Here is a 14,201-nt window from a genome sequence, read left to right on the forward strand (position 1 = left end):
GGTCTACCATTTTATAATGCCCAAGGTGGAGCCAATTGCCCTGACCCCCACCCCTCACTCCCCCGTATATGTGTGCATGTGGTTATTAACTGCAGAATACTCTCCAGGTCCAAATAAAAAGTTTCTGCACACCAGCTGTCTCATTGTAACTCTGAGGGGCTCACCGAAAAACATTGAAAGCACTGCTCTTGTTACTTGGAGATTTTCTGTTGGTGCAGCCCACCACTGCCGAAGAGGAGACTGCTAATGTATCATTCGGTGTTCATTACACCTCTCAGTAGCCCGTCGGTCGAACAGAAAGAGACCATTCAGCCCCTCTAGCCTGGTCCACCATTCGATTAGTTAATGGCTGGCCTGTATCATAACTCCATCTAGCTGCCTTGCTTTCTTAAAAACCTTACGCGACAAATATCTGTCCATTACAGTGTTAGCATTTTCAATTCATGCTCGGAGTGCACAGTATTTTGGGGGAGAGATTCCCAGATTTCTACTGCCCTTTTTGTGAAGAAGTGCTTCCTGATATCCCCGCTGAATGGCCAGGCTCCAATTCTAAGGCTGTGACACTTGTTTTGGGTGACACACCCTTCTGCCCCCCACACCACAGGCACACCTTCACCCCTGAGCAAAATAACAAAGGGACTGACATCAATCCGACTTTCAGATCCGTCCAGGATTCCCGGCAGAAGGCAAGATTAATTCAGGCTCCATTTGATGTGTAGGACCTGCGACCCCAGAGCCTGGAAAATTGCTGTCCGAATAATGGGCCGTGCTCAGAATTATAACTAAAGGGAACTTTACTCCCTATCCAACACATGCTGTACCCGCACTGGGACTGTTTGATGGGATAGTGTAGAGGGAAGTTTACTCGAAATCCAACCCATGCTGTCCGAATAATGGGCCGTGCTCAGAAATATAACTAAAGGGAACTTTACTCTCTATCCAACCCGTGTTCTACCTGTCCTGAGAGTGTTTGCTGGGACAGTGTAGAGGGAGCTTTACTCTGTATCTACCCCGTGCTGTACCTGCCCTGGGAGTGTTTGATGGGACAGTGAAGAGGGAGCTTTACTCTGTATCTAACCCCGTGCTCTACCTGCCCTGGGAGTGTTTGATGAGAATGTGTAGAGGGAGCTTTACTCTGTATCTAACCCGTGCTGTACCTGCCATGGGATTGCTTAATGGGACAATGTAGAGGGAGCTTTACTCTGTATCTAACCCCCTGTACCTGCCCTGGGAGTGTTTGATGGGACAGTGTAGAGGAAGCTTTACTCTGTATCTAACCCCCTGTACCTGCCCTTGGAGTGTTTGATGGGTCAGTGTAGAGGGAGCTTTACTCTGTATCTAACCTGTGCTGTACTTGACCTGGGAGTGTTTGATGGGACAGTGTAGAGGGAGCTTTATTTTCTATCTAACCCGTGCTCGATACGTCCTGGGAGCGTTCGATGGGGCAGTGTGGAGGAAGCTTTACTCTTTATCTTACCCGTGCTGTCCCCACCCTGGGAGTGTCTGATGGGACAGTGTTTAGCGAGTTTTACTATGTACCTAACCTGGGAGTGTTTGATGGGAATATCTGGGTATTTGTGGTGGGAGGCCCATGTATGGTGCTTTCGGGGGTTATGGAGACTCTCGGGGTTTGTGTGGGGAGAGAACCACACACCGGTGGGTCCAGGGTTTAAGGAGACTTAAGGGGTATGTGTGGGGAGAGGCCCACGCACCGGTGGGTCCAGGGGTTAAGGAGACTTAAGCGGTATGTGTGGGGAAAAGCCCATTCCTCTCAGGGGCGCTAGAGGTTTTCAAGCTTCCCTTTGGCCACGTGATCATCTGTATGAATGGAAATACCTAAAACATATATCTACAGTTAGCATAAATAAAAATACCTCACATATTAAACTTTAATTAAAATGGCATGTCATTAAATATTGAAGGGAAAGCATTTTTTACAAATATTAATGGATATGTTTTAAAGGATCTAAAACTACACTGGTAAAAACCGCACATTCCGAGTTTTAGTGCCAATTACAGATCATTATTGAATCTGCTTCACTCACATATTAAGACTTTGCATTCCAGATGAAAACTCGCTGCAAAAAACACATTCTCCTCATTTTCCCTCTGTTTTTTTGCCAATTATCTTAAATCAGTCTCTTTTGGTTGTCAACCCATCAGCCACCGGGAACAGTTTCTCTTCATTTACTCTATTCAAACCGCTCATAAACATGAACAACTCTATTAAATCTCTGCTTAATCTTTTCTGTTGTAAGGAGAACAACCCTAGCTTCTGCAATCTGTCCATACAACTGAAACGTCTCATTTCTGGTACCATTTCAGTAAATCTGGTCAATGCCTTATCCAAGGCCTAGACATCCTTCATTAAGTGTGATTCTCAGAATTGGACACAATAGTACAGTTCAGGAAGAAGCAGTTTTTTTTAAAGGTTTAACAAAATGTCCTTGCTTTTGCACTCTCTGCCTAAAATTATGAAGCTAAAGATCCTGAATTCGGTTTAACAGCCTTCTCAACTTGTCCTGTCACCTCTAAAGATTAGTGTCCGATAAATCCCGGGTCTCTCTCCAAAGATTAGTGTTCGATAACTTCCAGGTCTCTCTCCAAAGATTAGTGTCGGGTGAGGAAGTAGTGTCTCAAACAAGCGTACTGTGCCTAACAAAGGGGACTACAGAGTGATGAGGGCAGAGTTGGCTATAGTAGACTGGAAACACAGACTAAATGGTGGCACAATTGAGGAAAAATGGAGGACTTTTAAGGAGCTCTTTCATAGTGCTCACCAAAAATATATTCCAGTGAAACAGAAGGGCGGTAAGAGAAGGGATAACCAGCCGTGCATAACCTAGGAAATAAAGGAAAGTATCAAATTAAAAACCAATGCGTATAAGGTGGCCAAGGTTAGTGGGAAACTAGAAGATTGGGAGAATTTTAAACGACAGCATAGAATGACAAAGAAAGCAATAAACAAAGGAAAGATAGATTACGAAAGTAAACATGCGCAAAACATAAAAACAGATAGTAAAAGCTTTTACAGATATATAAAACGGAAAAGAGTGACTAAAGTAAATTTTGGTCCCTTAGAAGATGAGAAGGGGGATTTAATAATGGGAAATGTGGAAATGGCTGAGACTTTAAACAAATATTTTGCTTCGGTCTTCACAGTGGAAGACACAAAAACCATGCCAAAAATTGCTGGTCACACGAATGTGAAAGAGAGGATCTTGAGACAATCACTATCACTAGGGGGGTAGTGCTGGACAGGCTAATGGGACTCAAGGTAGACAAGTGCCCTGGTCCTGAAGAAATGCATCCCACGGTATTAAAAGAGATGGCGGAAGTTATAACAGATGCATTTGTTATAATCTAACAAATTTCTATGCACACTGGGGAGGTACCAGCGGATTGGAAAGCAGCTAATGTGACACCTCTGTTTACAAAAGGGGGCAGACAAAAGGCAGGTAACTATCGGCCGGTTAGTTTAACATCTGCAGTGGGGAAAATGCTTGAAACTATCATTACGGAAGAAATAGCGGGGCATCTAGATAGGAATAGTGACATCAAGCAGACGCAACATGGATTCATGAAGGGGAAATCATGTTTAACTAATTTACTGGAATTCTTTGAGGATATAACGAGCATGGTGGATAGAGGTGTACCGATGGATGTGGTGTATTTAGATTTCCAAAGGCATTTGATAAGGTGCTACACAGAATGTTACTGCAGAAGATAAACGTACGCAGAGTCAGAGGAAATGTATTAGCATGGATAGAGAATTGGCTAGCTAACACAAAGCAGAGAGTCGGGATAAATGGATCTTTTTTGGGTTGGGTTGTAAATCGGTGGTGACTGGTGTGCGACAGGGATTGGTGCTAGGACCACAACTTTTTACAATATACACAGATGACCTAGAAGAGGAGACAGAGTGTAGTATTACAAAATTTGCAGATGACATAAAGATTAGTGGGAAAGCCGGTTGTGTAGAGGAAACAGAGAGGCTGCAAAGAGATTTAGATAGGTTAAGCGAATGGGCTACGGTTTGGAAGATGGAATACAATGTCGGAAAGTGTGAGGTCATCCACTTTGGAAAAAAAAACAGTAAAAAGGAATATTATTTGAATGGGGAGAAATTACAACATGCTGCGGTGCAGAGGGTCCTGGGGGTCCTTCTGCATGAATCCCAAACAGTTAGTTTACAGGTGCAGCAGGTAATCAGGAAGGCGAATGGAATGTTGGCCTTCATTGCGAGAGGGATGGAATACAAAAGCAGGGAGGTCCTGCTGCAACTGTATAGGGTATTGGTGAGGCCGCACCTGGCGGATATACTAGCTTTTGAGGGGGTACAGAGATGATTCACTCGGCTGATTCTGGAGATGAGGGGGTTAACTTGTGATGATAGATTGAGTAGACTGGGTCTCTACCTGTTGGAGTTCAGAAGGATGAGGGGATGATCTTATAGAAACATTTAAAATAATGAAAGGGATCGACAAGAAAGAGGCAGAGAGGTTGTTTCCATTGCTCGGGGAGACTAGATCTAGGGGGCACAGCCTCAAAATACGGGGGAGCCAATTTAAAACAGAGTTGAGAAGAAATTTCTTCTCCCAGAGGGTTGTGAATCTGCGGAATTCTCTGCGCAAGGAAGCAGTTGATGCTAGCTCATTGAATGTATTCCAGTCACAGATAGATAGATTTTTAACCAATAAGGGAATTAAGGGTTATGGGGAGCGGGCGGGTAAGTGGAGCTGAGTCCACGGCGATATTAGCCATGATCTTGTTGAATGGCGAAGCAGGCTCTAGGGGCGAGATGGCCTACTCCTGTTCCTGATTCTTATGGTCTTATGTTCTTGTCGTGTTCAATTACATCATATCCGTTAACTGCTGTCTGCGCAGTTAATTCGTCCACCTTATTCCGAATACTTCTCTCATTGAGGCACACAGCCTTCAGGCTTCTCTTTTTAACGCACTTTGCCTCTTTAGAATTTTTCTGCAATGTGGTCCTTTTTGTATTTTGCCTTGCTTTTCTCTGCCCTCCTCGTTTACTATTCTTCTTTCTATCTTTTGCTTCTGCCTCCATTTTATTTCCCTCTGTCTCCCTGCATTGGTTCCCATCACCCTGCCATTTTAGTTTAACTCCTCCCCAACAGCACTAGCAAACACTCCAGCTAGGACATTGGTTCCGGTCCTGCACAGGTACAGACCATCCGGTTTGTACTGGTCTCACCTTTCCCAGAACGGGTTCCAGTGTCCCAGCAATTTGAATCGTTCCCTTCTGCACCACTCCTCAAGCCACGTATTCATCTGAGCTTTCCTACGATTCCTACTCTGACTAGCACACGAGCACGTGGCACTGGTAGCAATCCTGAGATTTCTACCTTTGAGGTCCTACTTTTTAATTTAGCTCCTCGTTCCTTAAATTCGTCTCAGAGGAACTCATCCCTTTTTTTTTACCGGTATCGTTGTTACCTATATGCACCATGACAACTGGCTGTTCACCCTCCCTTTTCAGAATGTCCTGCACCCGTCTGAGACATCTTTACCCTCGCACCAGGGAGGCAACATGACATCCTGGACTCTCGGTTGCGGCCGCAGCAATGCCTATCTATTCCCCTGACAATCAAATCCGCTATCAAAATAGCACTCCCACTTTTTCTTCCTGCCCTCCTGTCCAGCAGAGCCACCCACGGTGCCATGAACCTGGCTGCTGCTGCTTCGCCTGATGGATCATCTCCCTCAACAGTACCCAAAGCGGTGTATCTGTTGTGCAGGGAACCCCTGCATTACCTTCCATGTACTACTCTTCCAGCTGGTCACCCATTTACTATCTGGCTGTGTACCCTTTGCCTGCGGTAAGACCAACTTGCTAAACGTGCTCTTTACGTCTTTCTCAGCATCGTGGATGCTCCAGAGTCCATCCACCCGCAGTTCCAGCGCTGCAATGCGGTCTGTCAGGAGTTGGAGGAAGATACACTTCCCGCACACGTAGTCGTCAGGGACAGCGGAAGCGTCCCTTACTTCCCACATAGTATAGGAGGAGTATAACACGTGCCCGAGCTGTCCTGCCATGACTTAATCCTTAGATAATCTTAATTTGGCAACGACAATGCTAAATATTACTTACTGATAGAGAAAAGAAAAAAGAAAAGCTAATTACCAATTTTGCATCAATCGAATAACATATCAGTGGAGCCTAAAACAGGCCCTAAATGCCCAGCAACGTTATTCAGGCTGGAGGGTATGAGAGCTAAAGAGAAGACCATGACGTGGTCCTACACTTCCAGGATGGCGTTTCAATCCAAATCCAAACCCTTCCCTTACTTCATATCCCTAACTCTGATTCAAATAGTAGACACATGGCAGATGAAATTTAATTATGAAGTAAAGTATGTTGGTAGGAAGATTGAGGAGAGGCAATATGAACTAAATTGTACAATTTAAAGCGAGAGCAAGTACAGAGAGACCTGGGTGTATTTACACAAATCTTTGAAGGCTGCTGGAAAGTTGAAAAGGATGTTAAATGTCATTCTGTGCCACTTGCTTCATTAATAGTGCAATCGAGCACAGAAGCAAGGAAGTTATGTTAAGATATTATAAAACACTATTTAGGCTTCAGCTGGGGTATGGTGTTCATTTCAGGGCACCTCACATTGGGATAAAATGTCAAGGCATTGGAGCATGTACAGAAGAGAAATTCTAGAGCGGTTCCATGGATGAGGGTCTTCAGTTATGTGGAGACACTGTAGAACAGGGGTTCCTCTCCTTAGAACAGAGGATATTAATGGCAGATTGATACGAGGAATGGGGACCTCAGTTATATGGACTGACTGGAGATACTGGTGTTGTTCTGATTTGAGCAGAGATGGTCAGATGTTTCCCTCGGTATATGAAATTAAAAAGTGGCGAAAGTAAATGTTGGCCCCTGAGAGGACGAGACCGAGGAACTAGTAATGGGAAACATGGAGATGGCAGAAACTCTGAACAATTATTTTGCATCAGTCTTTACAGTAGTGGATACTAACAATATTCCGACAGTGGATAGTCATAGGGTAATAGCGGGGGAGGAACTTAACACAATCAAAATCACTAAGGAGGTGGTTCTCAGTAAGATAATGGGACAAAAGTCAGGTAAATCCCTTGGACCTGATGGCTTGCATCCTCGGGTCTTAAGAGAACTAGTGGCAGGGATTGTGGATGCATTGTTTGAATTTACAAAATTTCCCTGGATTCTGGAGAGGTCCGAGCAGATTGGAAAACTGCAAATTGAACGCCTCCTATTTAATATAGGAGGCAAACAAAAAGCAGGAAACTATAGACCAGTTAGCCTAACATCTATGCTTGGGAAAATGTTGGAGTCCATTATTAAAGGAGCAGTAGCAGGACATTTGGATAAGCAAAATTCGGTCAGACAGAGTCAGCATGGATTTATGAAGGGGAAGTCATGTTTGACAAATTTGCTGGAGGTCTTTGAGGATGTAACGAATGGGGTAGATAAAGCGGAAGCAGTGGATGTGGTGTATTTCGAATCCCAGAAGACATTTGAAAAGGTGCCACATAAAGGGTTACTGCACAAGATAAAAGTTCATGGGGTTGGTGGTAATAGTTTATCATGGTTGGAGGATTGGCTAACTAACAGAAAGATTCAGGATAAATGGTTCATTTCTTGGTTGGCAATCAGTAACTAGTGGGTGCCACAGGTATCAGTGCTGGGACCCCAACTATTTACAATCTATATTAATAACTTGGAAGAAGGGACCGAGTGTAACGTAGCCAAGTTCACTGACGATACAAAGATGGGAGGAAAAGCAATGTGTGAGGAGGACACATAAAATCTGCAAAAGGCTAAATGAGTGGTGAAAAAAATGGCAGATGGAGTATAATGTTGGGAAGTGTGAGGTCTAGCACTTTGGCAGAATAAATCATAGCGCAAGTTATTATTTAATGGAGAAAGTTTGCAAAGGGCCGCATTACAGCGGGAACTTGGGGTACTTGCGCATGAAACACAAAAGCATAGTATGCAGTTACAGATATTTATCAGGAAGGCCAATGGTATCTTGGCCTTTATTGCAAAGTGGATGGAGTACAAAATCAGGGATGTCTTGCTACAGTTGTACAACGTATTGGTGAAGCGACACCTGGAATACTGCGTGCAATTTTGGTTTCCATAATTACGAAAGGAAAAACTTGCTTTGGAGGCAGTTCAGAGAAGGTTCACTCGGTTGATTCCGGGGATGGGGTAGTAGACTTATGAGAAAAGGTTGAGTAAGTTGGGCCTCTATTCATTGCAGTTCAGAAGAATGCGAGGTGATCTTATTGAAACGTATAATATTATGAGGGGGCTTGAAAAGGTGGATGCAGAGAGGATGTTTCCACTGATGCGGGAGACTAGAACTAGAGGGCATGATCTTAGAAGAAGGTGCCCTCCATTTAAAACTGCGATGAGGAGGAATTTCTTCTCTCAGAGTCTTGTAAATCTATGGAATTTGCTGCCTCGGGGAGCTGTGGAAGCTGGGACATTGAATACACTTAAGACAGAGATAGACAGTTTCTTGAGCGATAAGGAGATAAGGGGTTATGGGAAGTGGGTGGAATGTGGAGCTGAGTCCAGGATCATATCAGCCATTATCTTATTGCATGGCGTAGCAGGATCGAGGGGCAGAATTGCCTACTCCTGTTCCTATTTCTTATGTACTCATGTAATTATGTTAATGAGAAATTGACCAGAATGGTTCCCGGAATATGGTCCTTTAGTTACGTGGACAGACGGGAGATGCAGGGGTTGTTCTCCTTAGAACTGAGATGGTTAGGGAGATTGACCAGAATTTCTCCAGGGAATGGGTTTTCAGTTATATAGAGAGATTGTAGAAGCTGGGTATGTTGTCCTCAGAGCAGAGAAGGTTAAGAAGAGTTCAATAGACGTCTTCAAAGTCCTAAATAGTTTCAATAAAGTAATAAAGGAGCAACTGTTTCCAATGACATGTGGGTCGGTAACCAGAGGACACAGATTTAATGTGATTGGCAAAAGAACCAGAAACGACTGAATGAAAATTTTGTTTAAACAGCGAGATGTTGTGATCTGGAATGAACTGTCTGAAAGGGAGGAGGAAGCACATTCAATAGTAACTTTCAAAAGGGAATTTGCGAAAAATATTTGAAGTAAAAAAGATACAGGCGTTAGAGCAGAGGAGTGGGATTAATTGTAAATCTCTACAAAAGAGACAGAGCCGGCACGATTTGCCGAATGGAATCTCTCTGTACTGTACAATTCTATGATTCTACGATCACCGACACCTTAGCAAATAAGAAACTGAATGGGCCAGAAGATCAAAGTGAATGTGGTTCAGGTGAACAAATCTTTAAAAACTGTATCGCAGGTCAGCAAAGCGATTCAAATGAAACAGTGAATTAGGGTTTATTTCTAAGCCAATTTAAATCAAAAGCAGCGAAACTGGCAAAGGTGAGAAGTGATGTTCCACAAGCATCGGTGCTGGGACCACTCCTGTTCAACATTTACATAACCATTCGGACTCGGGAAGCGGCAGTGAAATTTCAAATTTTGTGGATGCTTCCACAATGGGCGTGTATCGTTAACACTGTGGAGCTAAGCGGCAAAAAGCATTGAATACATTAATAAACTTGCAAACTGGGCGTGTAATTTGCAAAGGAACTTCTGTTGTGTATCTGTAAAGCATGCACTCCCATGTTCCACCACCAGGGAGCGCATCCCCTGAAGTCCCAAGGGATCCCAGCATCCCTTGGGAGCACTGTATATAAGCCGGCCTCTAAGGCCTGTTCCTCACTCAGGAGTGTCTTAATAAAGACTTAGGTCACTGTTACTTTAATCACACTGTGTGCAGTCTCATCTGTGTTAGGAACACAATACATCAATATAGAGGAGTGTGAGTTGGTGCGTTTTAATAGGAAGAATATGAAAGTGACAGTCTCCTTGGAAAATAATTATCTAAACAGGAATAAGGAACAGAGGGATGGGACAGTACATTTACACCAATCACTAAATGCAGCGCTGGAGGTTCATCAATCCATAAAAAACAAAGAACAGGCTTTTGTTCGTGTCTCGAGGGATAGAATTGTAAAACATTGAAGTTTTGTAAACTTGATTGGATCCTTGGTGTAAATATTATATAATGACATCGCGGCACTGGAGAAGGTGCAAAGTGTATTTCCTGGAATGATACCAGAACTGAGAGGGTGTACTTATCAGGAAATGTTGAACAGGCCGTGGCTCTTTTGTTTAGCAAAGAGAAGACTGAGGGATGGTCAGATTGTGTCTTTCAGGATATGAAAGGCTTTGATAGGGTAGAGGGAGAAAAGATGTTTCCACTTGTGGGAGATACCAAAACTCAGGGACATAGATTGAAGACAGCCGTTAATAAATCCAACAGGGAATAAAGGACATCTTGACATCGAGGCACAAAAGGAGGTTTTAGCAAATAATCTTCATCAAATATTTAGTCTTAAGGGGAATCTTAATGGAGGAGGAGAGTTAGAGACGAATAGAGGTTTAGGGAGGGAATGCTAGAGCTTGGGACCGAGGCAGCTGAAGGAGGAGGGGAGTTCGTGAGGTGGAGAGGTTTAGGGAGAGAATCCCAGAGCTTGGGACCTAGGCAGCTGAAGGAGGTGGAGAATTAGATGTGGAGAGGTGTAGGGAGAGATTCCCAGAACTTGGGACCCAGGTTGCTGAAAGCATGCCTGCCATTGGTGGAGAAGTTTAAATCGGGGATGTGCAATCTGCCAGATTTGGAGCAGCACAGAGATTTCAGGAGGACTAAGTACTTGTGTAGGTTGCAGAGGCCATGAAGTGATTTGAAAACAAGAATGATCATTTTAAAATTGAGGCGCTGTCGGACAGGGAGCCAATGTAGGTCAGCGAGCACAGGTGTGATGGGGTATTGCGATAAGGTGCAAGTCAGGGGCACAGGCAGCAGAGTTTTGGATGAGCTGAGGTATATGGATGGTGGGAGATTGGAAGCCACACAGGAGAGCATTGGAGGAGTCATATCCAGAGCTGGTAATGGCACGGATGAAGTTTTGAGCAGCAAATTAACTGCAACAGAGGCACAAAGATGCCGTCCTGGTGAAGGAGTGGATATGGGGACGGAATACCATCTCCTGCTCAAATAAGACGCTAAGGTTGCGAACGGCTGGGTTCAGCCTTAGACTGCTGACAGGAAGAGGGATGGAGTCGGTGGCTAGGGCAATGGAGATGGTGATGGGGGCCACTAGTACGGTCTCACAAATGTTTGGTTGGACTGCACTAGAACTGAAAGATAACAGTTATCAGGAACGATTGAACAAGTTGTGCTTGGTTCCTGTAGAAGACAGAGAACATAGAGGAGTCCTGATCGAAGTCTTGAAAATTATGATTGTTTTGGACCGGGTCGATGGTGACAGAAAAGTTTATACTCGTGGGAGCATCCAAATCTGTGGAACCATAAATGCAAGATAATCACTAATAACACCAATAGGGAAATAAAGAACAATGTATTTACTCAGAGAGTGGTTAGAATGTGGAACTCCCTACGTCAGGAAGTGGTTGAGATACATAGTTCAGATGCTGTCAAAGGGAAACTAGACGAGTAAATGAGAGAACATAAAATAAAAGATATGCTGAGAGGCTGAGACGACGTTTTTGCAATGGGAGGAGACTGGTCTGGAGCATAAACACCAACACAGACTAGTCGGGCCGAACTATATGTTTCTGTGCTGTCTATTCTATGTAATGTATCCTCTGAACTACAGCTCCACTCTGCCGACCTAACTATTGACGAGCCTCTCACTCTGGAAGCTGCAATGAATTCCTTCACTAAATAGCTGCAGTGACCCTTTACAGAAGAACTCTGACAGAATGCAACAAGCTCGTGGTGCTGACCAGAAAGACAAGGTGGGACATGTCAATCAGAAATAGTGCCGTGTCCTAAACAGGTCGCTGGGTGTATTATCAGATCACCAGCCATTACTGGTGTAATTCAGGGGATGGAAGTCTGGGGCTAAATATTATATTCCTGGACTGGAAACACTGGGACCCGCCTCTGGCCTGTGCTCAGTTGTTCTGTTTATTAATTAATTGTATAATCGATGTAAACGGATATTTCACCGCGCTCTTCAACTGCTCTCTGAACTTGGACTGGGTCACCCCGTAAATAAATGTGTTTGTGCAGCAACTTAAATTCCGCAGTATATATCCGACTTGTCGAAAGGTATATAAAGAAGCATTGTAATCAGCGGGATGTATTCCTGCAATGCTATAATATAAGAATTCTATAACAAATATCAGCCACAGCAGTATGAAGCTGCCAGATATGGTGAAGAGTAAAATGACAGACTTCCTCCTGCTCTCCATCTCTGGGTCACTGCCATTCCCCCCCTTGCTCTCACCCCTCAGTCCCTTCCGGACTCGACTGGCCACTGTAATGTGTCTGATTGTCAGAGCGTTGAGCAACAAAATTACAGCGAATGGGAGCAGTGGTGTTAATACCGTATCAAACCAGTCAAATCCCAGCCATCCGGGATCAGTATAATAGGCTGGCATTGAATAACAGAACCACTGAACATTGTTGATTATATATCCAGGTACAATTGTAAAGTAGAAGGGAACGTTTTTTGAAGAGAGCAGAATGCAGCTTGTTGCCAGGACCACAGCCGCAGTTCTCCCGGTGCAATATTTGGTTTTCAGCTTCTGCCAACAAATGGCCACAAATCGATCAAAGGTGAAAGTGACGGTGAACCAGACAGAACAGTCAGTGGCTACACAGGACAGGAGACGTATAACGCGACACACAGGGGTGATACCCAGGAAAGACCACGGGAAATAATACCAACTGATCCGGTACAGTATGATCGCAGTGATGACCACCAGTAGATCCGCCGCTGCCATGGCAACCAGGTAGCGAGTGGTGCAGGTGGACAGACCGCACTTTCCCCGGGACAGGACCACAATCGCCACTAAATTCACTGTAATAAACAGAAGGGAAAAGAGACAGTCAATTATTGGTCACACATTGTCGGTGACTGAGCCCAGACAGTAAGGCCTGTCATTTCGCAAAAAACAGTCGGGTGGACATCGGCTCAGGAGTTAACATGCAACATAGAAACATAGAAACATAGAAAATAGGTGCAGGAGCAGGCCATTCAGCCCTTCTAGCCTGCACCGCCATTCAATGAGTTCATGGCTGAACATGAAACTTCAGTACCCCCTTCCTGCTTTCTCGCCACAACCCTTGATCCCCCGAGTAGTAAGGACTTCATCTAACTCCCTTTTGAATATATTTAGTGAATTGGCCTCAACTACTTTCTGTGGTAGAGAATTCCACAGGTTCACCACTCTCTGGGTGAAGAAGTTTCTCCTCATCTCGGTCCTAAATGGCTTACCCCTTATCCTCAGACTGTGACCCCTGGTTCTGGACTTCCCCAACATTGGGAACATTCTTTCTGCATCTAACCTGTCTAAACCCGTCAGAATTTTAAACGTTTCTATGAGATCCCCTCTCATTCTTCTGAACTCCAATGAATACAAGCCCAATTGATCCAATCTTTCTTGATAGGTCATTCCCACCATCCCAGGAGTCAGTCTGGTGAACCTTCGCTGCACTCCCTCAATAGCAAGAATGTCCTTCCTCAAGTTAGGAGACCAAAACTGTACACAATACTCCAGGTGTGGCCTCACCAAGGCCCTGTACAACTGTAGCAACACCTCCCTGCCCCTGTATTCAAATCCCCTCGCTATGAAGGCCAACATGCCATTTGCTTTCTTAACCGCCTGCTGTACCTGCATGCTAACCTTCAATGACTGATGTACCATGACACCCAGGTCTCGTTGCACCTTCCCTTTTCCTAATCTTTCACCATTCAGATAATGGTCTGTCTCTCTGTTTTTACCACCAAAGTGGATAACCTCACATTTATCCACATTATACTTCAACTGCCATGCATTTGCCCACTCACCTAACCTATCCAAGTCACTCTGCAGCCTAATAGCATCCTCCTCGCAGCTCACACTGCCACCCAACTTAGTATCATCCGCAAATTTGGAGATACTGCATTTAATCCCCTCGTCTAAATCATTAATGTACAATGTAAACAGCTGGGGCCCCAACACAGAACCTTGCGGCACTCCACTTGTCACTGCCTGCCATTCTGAAAAGTACCCGTTTACTCCTACTCTTTGCTTCCTGTCTGACAACCAGTTCTCA

At 44.4% G+C, this 14,201-nt stretch overlaps 1 protein-coding gene across 1 annotated transcript; it reads right to left on the minus strand.

Annotated features, from left to right (window-relative positions):
• Positions 1-12,052: 12,052 nt before the first annotated feature.
• LOC139241351 (probable G-protein coupled receptor 139) lies at positions 12,053-12,958 on the minus strand (the record flags this gene model as incomplete). The annotated part of the gene is made up of 1 exon (XM_070869959.1): positions 12,053-12,958. A coding segment is annotated over one exon (906 nt), but the record flags the coding sequence as incomplete, so codon positions are not given.
• Positions 12,959-14,201: the final 1,243 nt, after the last annotated feature.

The sequence above is a fragment of the Pristiophorus japonicus genome, unplaced genomic scaffold, assembly GCF_044704955.1.
Source record: "Pristiophorus japonicus isolate sPriJap1 unplaced genomic scaffold, sPriJap1.hap1 HAP1_SCAFFOLD_105, whole genome shotgun sequence".
NCBI lineage: Eukaryota > Metazoa > Chordata > Chondrichthyes > Pristiophoridae > Pristiophorus > Pristiophorus japonicus.